At 62.1% G+C, this 18,953-nt stretch overlaps 1 protein-coding gene across 1 annotated transcript in view; it reads right to left on the reverse strand.

The window, feature by feature from the left end:
- Nucleotides 1-18,953, reverse strand: part of TTC28 (tetratricopeptide repeat domain 28) — a 252,570-nt gene that overhangs the window by 56,655 nt on the left and 176,962 nt on the right. Inside the window, exons 4-5 of the mRNA XM_025199735.1 lie at nucleotides 17,798-18,070; nucleotides 16,529-16,659 (exon numbers count right to left, since the gene is read on the reverse strand). Of these exons, the coding sequence (XP_025055520.1) occupies nucleotides 16,529-16,659; nucleotides 17,798-18,070 (404 nt within the window). The remainder of the gene's footprint in view (nucleotides 1-16,528; nucleotides 16,660-17,797; nucleotides 18,071-18,953) is intronic.

The raw sequence follows: 18,953 nt of genomic DNA on the forward strand, positions 1-18,953 counted from the left end.
GCTTGGGAAGAGCCTGGAGGAGCTCCCTCGCAGGCAGCCCTGAAGAAGGGGAGGCTCTGCCTGGTGGTCCCAAGCCTGTGCAGCGTGCATCCCAGCGAGGCCTGGCGCCGCACCGGGAACGCTGCCCGCAGGGCTGGGCACGGGCCCAGGGCAACAGCAATTACAGGGGCTGAAAGCTAACCCTCCCGGGCAGCGGCACAGCAAGCTCTTGGCTCCTTGGTCAAAGGGAGGAATGCAGAGAGCGGGAGAGAACGGCAAGCGACGCCAAGCCCTGCGCGGCCCCGAGATGGGGCTTTCCTGCCTGCGCTCCAGCAGCCGCTCCGCTCCTTGTGGGGCACGGCAGCTCCACGGACATGAGTCACGGCAAGGCCTGCTCCATCCCCATCGCGGCAGCCAGCCCTGCCCAACGACGGGGCCAACGACGGGGAGAGGCTCGCTGGGACCAGCAGCTCCACCGGGAAGGGCGGCGGAAGAGCTGGGCGTCAGCGCAAGGCGAGGCAGGGCTGGAGCCAGCCCCGCTCCGAATGCAGCGGCAGAGCTCCCACGACACAACGATGCACGGAGCCATTTGCAAACGGCCTGGGCTGCGCGGGCCACGGGCAGACACCGGGCGGCATCCCCGGGAGTACGAGACTGCTGCCGAGCTCCTTGCGGGCCATTCAGTCAGTCTCGGTGCAGGGACCCAGGCACAAGCTTATTAAAAGCCCCTTGCAGGAGGCAGGCTCACGACAGGAGAAGGCTTGTCTCCGTTCTCTGCCCCTCGCGGGGATGCCGGCGGTTACGGAGAGCGTCCCACCGCCTTCCCCTCTTGGACTAAATCTTGATATGACTGAACCTGTAGTCCAGGGCCCGTCCCTGCGCCTCGCGCCTCCCTTCCCGTGGTGAATGGGGGGAGCAGCACGAGCGCCCTCGGCGCTGGCCAGAAGAGGAGAGAAGCATGTCACGACTGTCACGGCGTGCCTGCTGGAGCCTTCAGCAGCCCCGAGGCAGCAGCCGTGGAGAGCGTGTCCCAGTCACCCCAGGATGCCACATGCAGCTTGTGCCATCCCGAGATACTGGGAATTAAGACTGCCCTGGCAGGGACGTGGACCCAGACCCCAGCCCCACTCATGCCCCTCTCCCCCAGGCACTCACTCCGAGAGCCCAGGGTGGGAACGGCTCAGAGGAACAGGACAGGGCGGAGGAGGTATCGACCCACATGAGGGTCTCTCCCACTTCAGTGACACCAACATAGCACACTCCTGACACACACGAGCCAGGACTTGGCTATGACCATCAAGGCCCTTCCTTGGGGGTGTGCTGCACACCTAGCAAGCGGCCCCACCACCCCTCGCAGCCGCGCTGCTGGGGACAGCACAGGTGTGGTGACAGGACAACGCTGGGCACCTCCAGTGCCTGATCACTCACAAAGCACGAGGAGCTAAAGCCACCACTTGCTGACTGCTGTGCTCGGGTCACTGCAGGCGGCAATGACCCATCATTATTTCAAACCTGACGAGTAAAACAGCGCGTGTCCACGGCTGCAATCGCAAGCCGGGGCCTCGCCTCTCCCTGCTGCAGTGGAGAGTGTGCTCCGCTCGCCGCCTCTTGCACACCAGCTCGTTCCTGAGCCTGTCTTGTGGAAGTGGCAGCGTGGAAGGGCTGCATCTCTGCCCACCGTGGGGCCATCTCCAGATGGGTACTACGGCTATTCTGCAGATGGGCACCAAGATGCACGGCAGACTCGGGGCCCCTCCGTCAGGGCACAGTGCAACCCCCAGCGTCTTGCACACCGACGCATCCTCTTCTCACACCGCGTTGGCAGGCAGCCTGACTCACGGCGACGTGCCTGTGTTTCGTTTTGTCCTTCCTGCTCCTCAGACCTCTGACACGCATCACATACCCACAGCACTGCATGCCCTTAAGGGGAGGCATGGGGAGAAACAGGTTTCACCTCTCCCAAGGAACATATTGTTCATTCAGGGAACATCTGTCCACTACACTGCTGCTAAGACAGGCCAAGTCCGCAGAGTGGAGGCAGGCACAGGCCATCTATCATCAGTGCATTAGCCACTCTAAGCCACGTGCTAGTTACTACATCACAAAATCAAAGAAGATCGCAGCTAATGGGCACTCTACAGCCTCTACTTCAGCTGGCTGGTGATTGCTAATTAGTCACTGCAAACAGGGTGCTAGGAGACAAAGACACGGGGCAGAGGGCACTCTCACTTGCGGAGAGCACGGGACCACGGTCCTGGAGCCTCTACAATGTGCATGAGCAAGAGAGAGGGAGGTGAACAGCCAGGAGTGAAGTCAGCACCCCCGAAGTGCTAGTCAACGGTGGGAACTCTGCACGCCGGCCGTGCAACGTGAGCTCCTTGGGTCAGCAGCAGGACCTAGCACCTCTACCTTCTTCTCGCCTGCAACACAGTAGCTGAACAGCTATTACAGGACCACAGGGAACGGGAGAGGCAGGCAAGGGCCAGAGGAGCCAGCGCTCGAGGAAAGGGCCACGCCTCGTGCTGCGCTCTGCAGCCCCCAGCCCAGGTTTGTGCTCCCCAAGCTCCTGCCTGCACGGCCTGCTTCTGACATCCCAGTCGATATCTTCATGCATGACAAATCGCTGGAGTCTGAACTCCCCTTCCAAGTCTCATTTGAGCGGTATTTTTATCCTGCCCTCATTTTCCAGGCTGTTTGCAAACAAAACAAGGGGACGGGGTGGGGGCCGGTGGCCTTTCCAGAAGCGCCGCGTAGGAGGCCGAGGACCTCGGCTCTCAGGGCTGGGATTCTAGCGATCCCACTGCGAGACCTTCGCCGCCCGCGGGCAGATCTGCCCCGTGTACGAGTCCTGCGCAAACCCAGCGGGGAGAGGCGTTGCTGCGGGCTCTCCACAGCTGCAGTTAATGAACAACCTGATTCCCGGAGCAGAGCATCCGTGATTGATGACACCGAGGTATAAATGAGGAAGTAAATGAACAGCCACGTTCACTTCAGGCTCCGCTGGAGCTGGGCAGAGAAGGAGCCGCGGGAGACAAAGGCGGCCCTGTGAGGGACTGTGTTTTAAAACATCTGGAAAGGCATCAAAGAGAAGCGCGGTCCCGAGAGACCGATCTGCACGAGGGAGGCTGCGAGAGACAGCTTATGCAGGAACGAAAACCCTGTAACAAGCCTTACAGATCTTCTAGTCTGAGGGACACCCATCTCGACGGGTTTTAAAGCAGCTTTTCCCCATCACAATGAAAATGCCAGAGGACGAGCCGTTTGACTGCAGGTGGGTTCGAAAACAGAGCGCCTTGCAGATGGCCTCGCGTGCAGGAGCGACAACCCTGATCCCAAGCTGGTCACGGGGGGTTAATTGTGCGGCGGGCCGAATCCTGAGCGACCGGTTCTTGCAAAGGAACGACACTGAGCACACACTGCAATGGGCCTTAATGCCAAACCTGATGTAAACTAGCAGCCCAGGGCCATCTCGGCACATTTGCTTAAGACCTGGCCGATCTCCGAGGGGTCCGACGAGCCTGGATTTCTGACACTGGTCACAGACTTGGTCTCCGCACAGCGTGAAACAGCGCGCATGAACGGTGTGCATCTCGCCACCCCGCCAGTGTAAACGTGACCCGACCAAGCTGCAAGGCTCCCGGGGCCCCTACACCTGCCGTGTCCAAAGTCCTTGGAAGTTGTCATGGCAAAGCAGAGTCTGTGAGGCTGCACTTCCTGCCGTTTACATCAGCAGAGACCAGGGACTGGACACTACAGGGCAAGGAAGGCAAGGGCTGTGCGCCAGCTAGGTCTGCCCACCTGGCCCCTCCTCTGCAGGTCTTGTTAGGAGTCTGCAAGCATCCAGACAACAGCGGGGCTGAGATGCCCTGAGCCCGTTACCTGAAGCATTTTCTTTCTTTTATCTGTCTTTTGCTTCATTAGCAAGGAGGCACCTGGCCCCCCACGTCCCTTCAGTTCAGGGTGTGGGAGTGCGGCAGTGTGCAGCTGGTGTGCAAACACTCATAAAGCGCATGCAGGGAAGGCACCTTAAGAAAATCCTTTGGGTTTAAACAGCCCTAAACATTATCTCATCAAACCATTCATTAGAGCGTGCTCTGTGCTCCAGGCTTCGACGTCCTGGGAGATTCGGAGCTGTCATCTGTAACTGTCAAACTTGCAGCGACGGGGAGCGCTCGGCTCAAGCCTCACTGCAACCATCTCGGGGGCGGGAAGGGAGGATCTTCTTGGAGGCGCTGGCTCCGGCACCGAGTAACACCTCGGTGCCAGTAGTAAGGTACTTAACCCGCTCCAAAATAATGCATTATCTTGACTCGGGCCAAATCACACAGTCAAACGGGCACCCCTCCTTCTCAGAGTCCTCAGATCGGACGTCTCTGCACGGCTTTTAAAACCAACTGGGCGATTCATCTGCTCTCGGGATTGCAAGACAGCCACGTACTGGTTTTACCCTGCCGGCCTGGCCCGCGTCTTATCACACGTCTTATCCTTCTGCCTTAGTTTGGCGCAGCGTTATTACGGGCACTCACGCCTGCCTCCTGCACGGCCTGCCAGGCTGCACCGCTCGGCCCAGCGGGTCGCCTCGCGCCCCAGCTGCTTGTCTAGGCCGCGATGTGGGAACGTGGGCTTCTCCCTACGTGATCTCAGCCGGGTCCGAATCAAGGCAGCAAAAGCAGAGCAGTCGGAAGGCATCTGCCCCAAGCCCAGCCTCGGCAGCCGGGGGTTTTGGGCTTAGCCCACATCTGCACCTCTGCAGGTCAGGCACACAGGGGAGCCGGACTGACCAGGCTCGTGTGCCACGAGACGCCTAACGATCAGCTTCCAAACAGGGCTTTATGAATCTCACAGCCGGCTCCAGGGACCAACTTCCCTGCAAGCGCAGCCTCAGCAGAGGACGAGTGCCGCGGGAAGCAGGTCCCGGCTGACAGGGGGATCCTCACGCACCCGATTCACTCCTCAGAGCTGCCCGGGGGCTACAGCGATGCAAGGCAAAGCCAGGGGCTAGCGACGCTTTGCTCGGTGCGACGGCCTGCCCCACCCCAGCCCGGGCTCCCAGACACTGCAAGATGGATGGGCTGCAGCACGCTAATGGAAGCAGCATGCGCTGGCGTCTCTGCCTTCAGCGAGCCAACCCCTGGCGCAGCCTTCGCCTCCTGGCCGTATCCAAGCCCCGTGGGTCTCGAACAGCTCTCGGCCGACTGCCGGCCAAAAAGCACCCAGCTGGGCTTGCAAACACCGCTCTCCACAGACCTCCCGGATGGGGGGCAGCAAGAAGGGGAAGGAATTGGAGCACAGCTTGGGCCCCAGATGCACACAGACGCACGTCCTGGGGCATGGAAGAAGAGAGGCTGGTCCAGGGTGCGGAGAGCAGGGCAGCATCCACTCCTCCCGGGCACGGTGCTGTCCCGGGACATAGGGGAGCAGCAGGCGGGTCTCCCTCTCAGACACGTGCCCCTGGCAGGGGACAAGCGCACCACCCCTTCTGGGGGAGGAACAGCGTACATGGCCGTGGAAGCGAAGCCAGGCAGCTCGCTGTAACAGCAGGGACAACACGCTGCAGGGAACGGCCTCCTCCCGTCTGCCAAGGGGCACGTTAACAGCCAGCCGCAGCCGAAGGCGGATGGCAGCTCCCCGCCCCGTCGGACAGAAACGAGCTGGCACTCCTGGCTGCCGGGTTTGCAGGCCAGGCGCTTCTCGCTTGCACAGCTGGACGCGTCCATGAGCGAACGTCAGGGAGGAGAAGCCAGCGGGCGTTTAAAGGAGACAAAGGAGTTGGCAGCAGCCCGCTGGCAGCGACGGCTGCGGTGTCAGGCAGCTCCAGGGAGGAGTCCAGGCTGTGCCCGGCTGCAGATTACACCGCGCAGCACTGCCTGCCAGGGACATGTCCGGCGAGGCCCGTGGGACACGGAAACAAGTAACACGCCACTGTGTGCCAGGACACGCCAGTGATCCACAGCCAGCTCGCACTGAGGAAGCGGCCCCTGCTCCACGCAGCATGCAGACAGCGTCCTTCCTCGCAGGGCGGTCGAACAGGACCGAACTGCCCAGCTCAGGAGGCCTGGCAGAGGCCGTGACATGAGCCCACCGGCAGCGGTGACCGCAAGCTCTCCGTGTCGGCCTGGGCAGGCCCGGTCACCTCGCACCGACGAACGCTGCTCACCTCTGCGGCTGCTCTCGCTACGCCCGACCAGGCTCACAGGAACCCCCGGGAGCTCTACTGCAAGAGCAGCACCGGGAACCTAAACGAGGGCAGTTTATCCTGCGGCAAAACCCCCGCTACGTTACTGCCATTTAGCTCCCACTCACTGCCAGTCAGAGTGGACGCAGCGAACGCTTACTGCGGGTGGGCTGGGTGCCCAGTAACCCCCCGCACGCGCACCCACACCAAACTGGTCCGTGCCCCATAAGGCAGATGTGGCCCAAGCCAGGACAGTCCTGGACGAGCCCTTTGGGAGGGAAGGCCATGGTGCGTAGTGGGCGGCTCTGTCCCCGTTAGCAGCTGCACGAAGAACAGAGGCTCAGGGTCTCCTGGGCCCCGACCCCAGAGCCACTCCTTGCTCCCTGGTAATGCAGGCTCCTGCCTCCGTCCGGGGCCAGGCTGATCAGCTCAGCTCGCAGCAGCCCGAGCCTCATGCTATCCAGGAGGAACCTGTCCAGGGAGCTTCACAGGTTGCTGGGGGCTCGGTCTTCGTGGCAGACCCTCCAACCTTCAGCGGGGCTGTGGCTGATCGCGGGGGTCACAGCAGATGCCAATGCCACCTGCTCTGCCCAGGGAGCAGGGAGAGCCAGCCCGGCTGCAGGAAGCCACAGCAAGGCTACTCCCTGCCAGCTGCCACGAGCCCCCAGGAAGGCACGGTAAGACGACTGCCACGGGGAGAACCGAATGGACTGGAACCGCAGCCTGGGCCCTGCCTCGCACAGCTGGCTGGCGGATGCACAGTGGGACAGTGGCGCTCTGGAGCTCGCCAAGAGCTCACAGCGCCGCCGGACAGGACAGGACAGGGGCGAGCGGCAGCGGGAGAAGCACCCAGCTGCCATCAGCCCAGCACGCCAGGCAGGTGGGAGGCGAGCCTGGAGCAGCTCCGTGCAGCCACGGAAGAGGCTGGATTTGCACAGGCCGTCCCGCGGGCAGTCTGGCCCCGGCTAATCAGCTGCACATGTTCTGATGAGCTCACCTCCGCTAACGTGCCCCACGCTGAGCTGCCCGGAGTGGAAAGACTGAGGACGCTCCTGCTTCTGGCACGAGAGGGCAGGGACCCCTTCGACAGCAGCATGTGGGGAAGCCTTGAGGGAGATGGAGGAGGAAGCTGCAGCTGCACCTTGGCCAGGAGCCTCCGAGCAGCCAGACCAGGCATGCCAGGGTGCAGGCTGCTGGGATGGGGGGCATACCAGGCACCTGGCACTCCTCCCTCTCCCCGTGCAAGGCCTGGGCTGAACCAGTCTGAGCCCAGAGGGTGCGTGGGGCTGCGGCTCAGCCTGGAGAACCCGTGATGTGCCGGATGCACAGCACCACCGTCTGGGGAGGGGCAGCACGAGGCTGCCTTGAAGGACTGCCACGCCTGCAGTGGCCTCTACCCATGGCCAGGAGCCCCCGGCTGCACTCCCCCTGTTCCCTAACACGACTGGCAAGGGCCAGGCACAAAACACTCCCTCCGCTGAACGGGCACACGTGTGGGGCTCGGACGGAAAGCCAAGCACCTAGAGCTTTGCTGGCTGTTAAAGATGCTGCCTTGCACTAAGGGAGCCCGGCGGGGGGGACACCTGGAAAGTATTTCCCCTCCTTTCCGGGCAAGGCAGGCTGCAGAGCTCGGGCTCGCACCGTCTCCCCTGCTGCATCTTCTGTCGGAAAGTGAAATCGGACCGGCGGCTCCCGCAGCTGCAGCTGACAAAACGCAGGAAGCGGGAAGTGCGGCTCTGGTGCTAGCGTGTGCACGCGCACACGGCTGTACAGAGGGCTGGGGAAGGCCAGTGCACGGCAAACCCGGCACACGGAGCGGTCATGCAGAGGCAGGATTCACGAGTCTCCGCCTGAATTCAGACGCACAGCTTATGCCTGTCGCCCAGCAGCCGTATGTCACTCGCCCTCTCCTGCCAGGAAGGGTGGCCCCGGTCACACGCCATGGACTGTCATCCTCCACTGGGCTTCATGGCGCCCACGCTCTGACGGCAGCTGGGCCCCGGGGCTGGTGCCGCTCTGCAGGGGAAGGGGACAGGCTCGGGGCCGGTCCTTGTCCCAGCAGCCCTGGACTGTCCCTGCTCCTCAGGCCCCTCCAAGACACGGCGCAGTGCTCAGGGCCTGCTGCTCTCGAGACACTGCTCACCTGCGCTGCACATCAGGGCTGATTCACACCACATGCTTGCCCCGATGCCAGAGGAAAGGGCTCCAGGAGCTGGTCCTGAGGCAATGACACCAGGCCAGTCCGGCTAGATGAGCAGCTCACTGTAGCTGGCTGCAGCTCAGCTCCGGGGCTGCCCGCCCGCCCGCCCTGGGAGCCCTCACACCAGCAGAGCGCTGGCTGCCACCGCCCCGGGGCCGGTCCCCACCTGGCACATGGGCAGCAGGCTCCCGTCTATATTCAGGCTTCAGGAGTGGAGTCGAACCCGCGTGCACAAGGGCAGAAAAGCCTGGGAAGCATCCTCAGCGCAGACGGACGCTCGCTGCGCTCCGACTCGTTTTCCTTGGCCCTGGGACCAGCCCAATCCCGCCCCGCCTCTCACCTCCCCAGTCCAATCCAGTCCCGTCAGGCCCCTGCCCCCCATCCAAGCAGCCCATTTGGCACCTCTGCTCCTCCAAAGGCACACGTTGCATGACGGGAGCATGTTCAGCCTCACCAGGGATGCAACGGCGGTCCTGCCACCGGCCACAACCACCGCGCTTTCCCTGCGAGCCGGGGACTGGCCCGGAGGGGTGGCATTGGGCACAGCAGCCATCACTGAGCCACAGGACGCTGGCTCTGGCCAGGGCCCTGATGCGCAGGCAGGGACGGGAGATTCCACCCGCAAGCGCCTGTCTAGGGTCAGTCCAGAGGTGACCCGGATCGGCCCGCTCCGCCGGCTGCGCTCTCAGGCCCTGACATCATTAGGCAGCTCCAGTCTGGCCCAAAAGGCTCCCCTGGCACCTAGACAGACAGGTGCCAGCATGGCACCCGAAGCCTCGCACCCATCTGGGGTCTGACCAACCCCGGCAGCACCGAGCTATGCAGGCACTGGACACAGCGCAGGACCGAGCGGTCACTGGGGAGCAGCCGGCCGAGGTTCTGGGCCGTCCTCCGTGTGAGAGACACCAGCCAGGTCTCCCCCTCCCAAGACACTGCCCTAATCCCCTGAGCCCGGTGCCAGGGGGGTCCGAGACCCCGGTCCTGCTCCCAGCGCGATTCCTGTAGCCAGCGACTGTCCAGTGCAATGGTCACAGAGAGGCCTGAGGGCAGGAGCCAGAGGCACCAGGGCCTCTGGACCAGTCCTCGGAGGTGCCCGACTCTCCATTAACTGCACAGGGACACTCAGCATCCCAAATCAGCACTGCTGAGCTCCCCCGACCTGGGACCAGCCCCATGTGGAGGGATGAGCAAGGACCCAGCTCTGGCCCTCAGCACCCCCCAGGAAAAGCCAAAGCGCTCGTGAGCCCGACAGCCTCTGGAGCGATTTCCTGTGGTCCCAAGTAGCAGATGCGGATGCGGATCAGGACCACGGGACGAGCAGCAGGTCGGAGCTTCCTGCAAAGCTTCCGAGCCGAGCAAGGGTCACCAGCTCAGGCAGGGGAGCGCCGGCGCAGCTGTTCGCCACGACGGGAGCCGCGCGGGAGCCAGCGCTCCCCTGCAGCCATTTGTATCTGACACAAGTGTTTATTTATCCCAGCTACTGACTTTGTAAATTAGGGATTTTATGCAAACAATAGTTCTGAGCCACTAACCTAGAAAAAGAGAATTTTCCACACTGCAGCAGGGCTAAATTAATGGATCATCTGGAGTAATGTGTTCATTATCCAATTTGTGTCTTTGATCTCTCCCCATGCACTTCAAAGTGCCCCTACCAGTCTCCCGCACACGCAACGTCCCCGGCGCCCTGATGAAACGCAAGGCAGCAGCCCCGGGGCAGGCGTGGGCCCTGTGGCACGCTCCCTCGCAGCCACGTCTTCCTGCAGGACTTCTCCCCGCAACGTTCACTGCTGCACGCAGCGCCAGCCCGCCAGGCTCGCCTCCGCTCGGAGCTCGCGCCCCGCGGCCCCAAGCGCGGGGCGGGACGACTCCAGGGACAACACCAACAAGAACGGGTCCAACAGCAATGCCATTCTTACGAGGCTCAACGCGGTCCACGCCAACAGGCCTGGGATCCATCAGCAAGCTCTCCTGGGGCCACCCGACGGGAAGGACCGAGCCAGCCACGGGCGGAAGGCTCCGAGAAAGGCCGGCCCCACAACCGCCTTTCCCCTTCGCGCTGCAGGAAACCCGATGCAAGCAGAGCAAAGCGAACGACCTGCCCGCTGCCAGCGCGTCGCAGCACAGGGACCGCAGCGGGGCAAACGACAGAGCCCCGCGCCAGGGAGGCGCGCCGTGTCGCTTCTTCCCGGCCCCGGGTGCACGGTGCGGCAGCGTGGACGCAGGCGGGTGCATGGTGCGGCAGCGTCACACGTGCTTAGAGCACAGAGCCCCCCTCAGCCGGTGCTGGAGCCGTGTCCCCTGGAACGAGCCGCTTGCAGGCTCAGGTCCCTTTTCCTTCAAGGGCGAGGCGCTAGCTCAGAGCAAGCAGAGGCCATCCCCGGACTAGCCCCCAGCCCGTGGGGTGGCCTGGCGGGCGGGTTAGCCTCGCTGCCTGGCCTGGCCTCCGTCCCCTCCTCTCTGCACACAAGGGCTCCAGGAAATGGTCTCTCATCCGAGCTTGCTCGAGCCATTTCAGCTTCTGCCTCCTCCCCGTCCCCAGGGAAGGGCTGAGGTAACAACAACCCTTTCTCCTGGCCTCACTCCCTCACTCTGCTGGTGCCCAGGAGAGGGGGACGCTGGTCTTTGATAAAAGGTCCAATTTAGCCTGGGACATGCTGGCCAGCGCAGCCCCGACCGCTGCCAGCTCCCAGTGGCTTTTTTGCCAGCTCCCAGTGGCTTGCTGGCAGCGTCCTGCCTCCCTGCAGATCTGTGCTGGCAGCCCATGTTCACGCAAGCACTAATTTTATTCTAGCCGGTTTATGATTTCGCCTGCTCTCCCTGCTATTTTTAAGCGCAGGGCTGTAATAGAAGGCGTCGGAAGGCCCCGGAGACAGAGGAGCGATTACGCTGCGGAGCCTGCGGTCCCCGCGGCCTCCGCAGGACAGGAGCCGAGCGCGGCGGCAGGGAGCCTTCGACGGCCAACCGGCGAGCACGCGGCTCCGCGTCCCTCACCTCCTCCCGGGCCCTCGCGTCCCCCGCTGCCCCTGCCAGCCCTCCCCATACGGGAGGGGAAAAGGCGAACCCCCGAAGGGAGTCAGGGTGGCACCAGCTGTGCTGCGAGCTGCGGGGCCGCGGCACATCCACCTGCGGGGCCACCCCGTGTCACAACCACACTTGCACAGATCTCCCAGGCCCCCGACTTGCCAGCGGCTGCCCATCTCTGCACAGCACCAGGGTCCAGGCGGGTGAGCTGCAGAGCCAGGAGGAGCCCCGTGTTTCCACCAGGAGGGCAGGTGTGATGCTAGCAAGCACTGGGCCAGGTCCCCGAAGGCCCTCCCCGCACTGGTTGAGCCTGTGTTGGATGCTGCGGGCACTGCCTCCACTGGCTTCCTATGTCCTCGTGGCCAAGAGGACGATAGCCAGTATGTAGCCAAACCCCAACGGAGACAAGGGGCAGGCAGCTTTTCCTATGAGGTGGATCCTCCCTACCCTCATCTTCAGCTGAGCTCACCTGGTGACGCCACACCACACGGCCTGTCTCCATGAGGATGCTAGGGGGAGCGTGCTACCGTGCGTGGTGCTCTTGCTGCCAGAATGCACCTTCCTGGGGCTGAGGACAGCTGCAGCTGCACACGCCAAACGCTTGCTGGCATTGCACCTCAAAAGGAAAGGCCCCGCTGTGCGACAGGGCCGTGAGCCTGACCAGGAGAGGGACCTGCTCCCTGGAGATCTGTGGTTTGCTGGGAACACCTGCTCCCCACTCCTCTGGCACCCCGAGTTTGCCCAGGGCCAGCCAACTTGTAGCACGTCTCCTGTAACGTGCCGAGGACTACGGGGCAGTGAGTAATGAATGGCCCCAGCTCCCCGCCTTCCCGGGCCTCTGCAGTCACTGCGCCGCATCCCAGGGGATCCGCTCCTGCTCCACCAGGCACGAGCGCAGACGCCGGCAGCCAGCTCCTGGCAGCTATGGCTGTCACAGGTGAGCCCTCACGTGCCATGAGCTGGGACTGATCCCTGCTCTGGGTTTCCAGGCCAGCAGGGCTGATCCTCCAGTCTGGCTTCCAGCACAGGCCAGCCCGTGAAGTCTCCCTAGGTGGCTCGTGCCTCCGGCCCCCGATGCCGGGGCCTGCCAAAGCACACCTGCTTGCAAGACACGCACCTTGAAGCGACAGCTCCCAGCACTCCTGGGCGGCTCAGTCCAACAGCCAACTACTCGCACCACTGAAACCCACTCTGTGATGCAGCCTCGGTTTGTCTAGCTGCAGCTTCCAGCCTTCAATCCCACAGCCCGCTGGCTGGTGGACCAGGCAGCTCTCCTGTGATCAGGAGCCTGCCCCAGGTTGCAATCCAGTCACCTCTTGATCACCTCCCAGGCAAACCAAAGAGGATGCGAGACTCACCATCCCACTGCGCGCCAGTTCGCCTTCGGGCACGCATGTGGCAACAAAGAACGACAGAGCAACACAGCTCTGTCCGGACCCACACTGACCTTGCTTCTCCAGCATCCAGCTTTCCCCCGCTCCTCACGCCCTGCATCTCCTACGCACGCGCAGTGCCAGGTCACGCTGGTTTAGAAAGTGCTTCTGTCATTAAGGCTGGAAGCCCTCGCTGGCACTATGTGAATAGCAGCAAGAGAGGCTGGCAGATGCTTATTATTTCCCCGTGCGAGATAATGGGCAGTCCACGTGCACGCTGTCACGTCAGCGACAGACAAAACAAGGGCTGGTTCAGGAGAGCGGCGCTGCGGCCCGCGCGGGCTGGGATCCGTGTAGTACTCGCCAGCGCACGTTTGAACACCAGGAAAACAAAGGCAACACATGTTGGCTGCATGGTAGCCAGGTCGGCTTAGACGCTGGCTCCATCCTTCCTCCTTTAAGCCATTCACGACCCCAGCAATGTGCGGCGTGCCACGGTCTCCAGGCAGAGGCAGACTCCATCTGGCTGCAGCCGTGTCAGGCCACGAGGACAGCTGGAACCAGAGCCCTGCCTTCCCAAGGACGCCGTCTCCCCGTCTCTGCAGAGCAGGAGTCAGGTCGGGGTCTGACAAGTGCCTGAGCGGAGCTTGCTGGCACGCAGCTATGGGGATCGGGCTAGCTGGCCCTTCCCGAGCTGCCCGGCATCCAGGGCCCACCCCAGCACGGGGGTCGAGCTGCACACAAGCAATGGATCCAGTGACAGCTGCATGCACAGCGGCACCACCCGGGGGGGTTTCCACAGCTGCAAACGCTCTGCTCCCACACCCGTGCGGGCATCCAGTCCAGACCTGCAGCACAAGGATGCTGGTGGCACTTGCCTCATTGTGGCACCGGAGAGACTCAGAGATGCCGGTCCCAGGTTGCTCCCAGGCCGGGGACCGATGGCTGGCAGCTGCTGCCCTGGCATCTCTGCAACCCATCTGCTGAAGCAGAGATCACCTGCCCTGCTCACCCCAGGGACCCACGAGGCAGCCACGGAGTCAGACGGCCGCGGCTGCAATGGGTAGCTGGGCTCACCACGCCTGCCCCCCAGGAACTGGTGGCAAGGCGTTTCCCCAGGCCAGGAAAACATGGGGGTTTGCTTCACCCCCATGGCCTGCAAACACCTCATCACCTGGACAGCCCCTTGCAGCCCAGGCTCGTGGCTCTCCTGGGGGACCGCTGGAGGTGTACTAACCACCTTCTGTCGCGGGCATTTCCAGCCCGCTCCAACCCTGCTGTCACTGGGGTGGACTAATGCAGTCACACCCTTACCACACACGGTTCCTACACGCACACGTGCGTATGAGCACGCGCAGGGGGAGCCTGTCTCTCTCTCGCTGCTGTGTTACCCCAGAAGACAATGACTTGCCAGCACATTCTTGGCGGGGGCAGAGACGAGGGGTGCAGCCAAACGCCACTGTCACCAGGAGCTGAACCAGTCCTCTCCTCCTAAAGCAGCTGCAGCGCGTTTCTCATCGCCTGGGAGCAAGCCCACGCGCTCCACGCAGCCGAGGCAAGGGTCCCTGTTGTGCGGGCTTGCACGGAGCAGCGAGGCCTGGCTCCGACGGATGCAGAGTCCGCTGGCACTTTGTCCTGGGCCGAAGGGATATTCGATCCCGCAGAAGCCTGTGGCACATACATCGCTGCAGCAGCTGGAGAACCCAATACTCCCCGGGAGGACAGAGGTCTCTGGTACAAAGGAGCATTTTTACCTTCGAAGCCAATTCCCTGTGCCGTTGGAGGTAAAACAATTACCTCATTACAGTCGCACACAAAACTCCCTTCTGGTGGAATTCACATCAGCACTCTTGCAACTTTATAATAATATTCATGTTATAAAAACGTCTGCAAAAGAGGCCAAGAAAAACAGCTTTGTGTTCAGAGGAAGCGCTGTGGTCAAGATGATGTCATCAGAAAGCGCCAAATTAATTTCCTGTGGTTACATCCTACAGGAAATCCAAGAAGCTCGGCTTTCTCACAAACCCAAGTAGCCGTTTGTTGTCAATAGCTGCTAATTGTGTGCCCAGATGTGTTAGAAAATGAAAACTACTGTGATTAGGCTCCGTGTCTCTGGATCCTAGAGCACCGAGCCTGGATACCAAAAGCCCTTGGGCTTCTGCTCGACCCAGCTCTCGCCAGGCTCTGACGCGATGCCCATCATCGCTGCTTTGACGCGGGCACACACAACTAAAGCAGGGGCCGGGCTCTCTTCCTGCCCTGCCCCTTCCCTTCCCTTCCCTTGGGCACTGGGTCCGGTCAGCAAACAGCCCAGCGCCCGCAGGCAGGGAGCTGGAAGCAGCAGCAGGAGAGATGGTCACGCAGACAAGGCTCGCAGCATGCACAGGGACAGCAATACAGTGATGGGCAGCAGCTTCCCAGACTCGAGTGAATGGAAATTGGGAAACCAGGGATCTTCCAGCTGGTAACATCATCAAGAGATGATCTGGTAGTTCCCTGCCCTCCCCCAGCTTCTCCATAACCCAGTGGAAGGCACATTTCCTACAGGTTTACATGATATTTTAAGCAGAAAACGGCACTTGAGGAAGCTGGCAACCGTCTGGACTGGAAGGTCTCGACCAAGCCTGGGTGGGAAGCTCACACCCGCTGTTCCATCTGGCTCACGGACGCCCCCCCAACCTCAACCCAAGCGAGCACGCGTGCGCTCGACTCACAGCCCCTCATCTGCAACAGCTGTCATGCACTCAGGCCTGGTGTCCTTTGCTCCTAGAAAGCGCCTCAAGCAGCAAACCCATGTGAACGCCACCCCTCCACCCACAAGCCTCTCCCCGTGCCCACTCCACGCACACGGCACGTCCTGAACAGCCCAAGACACAAGCTTTGGTTCCTGTAACCTGCACTGTTACAGCTCTATCCTTCCAGGGACTTCACGCAGGCAAGCCCGCGGGACATGGCCCGCTCCTCTGCCCTGGCAGGAGGCCCGTGTTAGCACCCTGGAAGCTGCAGATCAAGCATGGGAGGAGTGTATCAAGCTAAGCCGCCACCACACTCACGCCAACCTGTGTGCTCAGAGCTGTCATTTGCATGTTTAAAAAGAGCTTGATGGCACCGCTTCCCTCTCCCCACCCAAATGCAGCCTGTTTCAGGCAGACCGCAAGCTCTCGGGGGCAGAGATCCTACCACACACTTGGAAAGGGCACTGCCTGGCCTTGCACTGCTGCAGCCCACACCGGTACCAACATGGCTGTGCCCAGGCCCCCCAGCCACGCTCAGGACCTCACTCTGCAGGGTGCTGTGCACACCCCCAAAGCCTCCGCAGGCTGCACAGCCAGAGGACAGAAGATAAAGCAAAGCCGCAGGGAGGTGGAGACCTGCCCAGGTCACGGGGAAGACGAGAGGCAGGCAGGCAGGCAGGACCCAGGTCCCCTGAGCCCCGTGCCACGGCTGTGCCCAGGCACCCCAGCCACGCTCAGGACCTCACTCTGCAGGGTGCTGTGCACACCCCCAAAGCCTCCGCAGGCTGCACAGCCAGAGGACAGAAGATAAAGCAAAGCCGCAGGGAGGTGGAGACCTGCCCAGGTCACGGGGAAGACGAGAGGCAGGCAGGCAGGCAGGACCCAGGTCCCCTGAGCCCCGTGCCAATACGCCAGCCACAGGCCAGGCTGCCCCCATAGTGAACAACCACCCGGGGAACCGCCAGCAGGACAGAGTCACATAGCCTCAGGCTTCCCAGAGTGGCAAAGGGCCCCCGCCCTGCAGTCTGTTTGATAAGCATCCTACCTCTCTGTCCTTGAGTTTCATGGCGAGCACCAGCTGATGTCTGTGGTTAGTGAGGGCCTCTCGGTAGTTTCCTTTGGAGAAGAATGCGGAGCCCAGGTTCCCGTGAGCTCGGCATTCTCCCGTCTGGTCACCTGGGTCAATGCAAACAAAACAGGCGTCAGGTAATGGAGGCGATGAGGAAGAGCAAAGCGCAGCACAAGGCGAAGGATGCTCCAGGGCCGTGCGGGGCCAGGAAGAGCGCAGCCTCGGGCTCTGCACGCAGCCTGAGCTCTCTGTCCCCCCAGACCTCGCGCAGGGGAGCAGGACTTCTCTGCGTCACCACCAGGCTCTGGCTCAGCATCACTCTCATCCTGTCCTGGGCCCAGCACCTGCCACTAATTTCCTTTTCCCAAGCTCACTCTCTGTTTAAGACGCAGGTAACTCATGCCTGTGAAAATGCAGAGCTGGGACTCCCAGGCTTAGGCCAGGCTCCGGCTGGTGAAAAGTGGGCCAAAGACTCCCGCCAAGACAGTCCTCTGCACCACCTGGCAGCGTCATGTTCATCCAAGGCACTCCTAAATAAATGACTCCAGCCCGGCAGGCAGACTAGACTGCAAGCGCAAAGTAAACCTGCGCATGCACTGGCACGAGCCGACTCAGAGAGAAGTCGAAGTGTCACACGTGCAGATCCAGCACATCCATGGACCTGACATGCGGCACCCTGCTCCTGCACTCGTGTCCCCGCGCGGCTCTGCCAATGCACGCAGCTACTGCCCACCACCCTCCCACCCCGGGGGGCCTGTCCTTCCGGACCTGGCCCCCATCTCTGACCTACAGCGTCTCCAACCGACAGTGCACGGCTCTCAAACCTCCTCGCTGTCACCCTGTCCCTCCCGTTCAGTTAACAGGCTCCCCTCCCGACCAGCTGTGCCCCAGGTGTCTGAGAAGCCAAAGGTACCCGAGGACCGCACTCCCCCAATCCTGACAAACATCAGTGGTTTCACCGGGGCCGGAGCACCCAGCCCTCGGAGGGGCTAAGCCGACTGGTGAGCCCTTGACATGCGGCACAGGGAACCCCGGGAGCGCCCCTCTAGGCCTCGGCAGGGAGCTGCCTTGCCAGCTGCATGCACAGATGCGCTGTGCTGCTCGAAACGAGCTCACGCGGGTCAGACCTCCGGGGACGTGCCAGTGGCTGGATGGGACGCTGCCCCTCCTTCGCACCGCTGATCTGCTCCTTCGGTATCGACTGGCCGCGAACCGGGGGTGGCGCGAGCGGAGGGAGAACTCTACCTAAAGTCTTGGCTACGTCCAAGTCCTGCTGCATGTATCCGGTGCTTTTCTCGGTATTGCCCAGAGACCAGTAAGCGCTGCTCAGCGCGGAAAACACCGATCCCCTCAGCTTCAGGCTGCAGGTGCCTATCTTCAGGGCAGCTTCTAACACAACCACAGAGGCACCGTGATGGCCTGCGGTCAGGAGCTCCTGGCCAATGACGGACACCACCACAAAGGGGCTCTTGTCCAGCTTCATCTTCTGCAGCTGCTGGTACGTCGGCTCGAGGGACTCTAGAAGAGGGAGGGAAAGCAGGATTACACAACCAGCCGACGGGCACAGATGCCTCCAGGACCCAGCCTGCCTGCCTGAAGAGGGGGGGACAAAGTGACACTGGCCCAAATCCAGCCCTTTTCAGATATGTTCGCCAGAGCCCCAAGCAGGGAGCCCATGGCAGCGACAAGGGGAAGGAAGGGCGCAGGGCGACTAGCGCGATCTGATGGCCCATTCTGGTCTCTGGGGGCTCTGGGCGCTGCCGAAACAAGCCCCTCGGAGAGCAGAGGGCTGCATGGCAGCCCCTCGCTCGGGTCCGGAGACCAACCCAGTCACAGGGGGGACAAGCAAAGGGGCTGCTGCGTCCTGCAGGGCAGAGAGGAAACGGGCCCGGATCAGCGTGCCACAGCACCGCGTTCTTGCTGCTGCATAAGAAGCATTCGACAGCACGCCTAGAAATCCCAGTGCCCACTGGGGTGCTGCAGCCTGGCACTGGGCATGCCCAGAGCCCGAGACAGGGGAGAAACAACAGGAAGGGGAAGGCAGCAAGGAGGGACCTGCTCAAACCATGGGCCACGGACAGGCCGTAGACACCCGTGGGTGGTGGGCGCCGTGTTGCTGGCCAGACTGCACCTTGCGGAGCCCCCGCCGGCGCCAGACTGCGGTAATAATTGGTCTAATTGGTTTTACCATCCGCATTACTCCTTCCGTTGTGCATCCCATAAAGGGCGGCAATAAGGCCGGGCTCTTAACTCTGCACCGCTCCATCCAACCATGCTGCGTTAAAATGTAATTTTTAAAATTTATGACTGAATCGTATTTCTCAAGGAGGCTGCTCTCGCCTGAATCAACATTACCACGGCAACCTCAAAAAGCCATTTGCGCCCTGCTTCCATCATTCCT

This window comes from Alligator sinensis, unplaced genomic scaffold (genome assembly GCF_000455745.1).
Source record: "Alligator sinensis unplaced genomic scaffold, ASM45574v1 scaffold628_2, whole genome shotgun sequence".
Classification (NCBI taxonomy): Eukaryota; Metazoa; Chordata; order Crocodylia; family Alligatoridae; genus Alligator; species Alligator sinensis.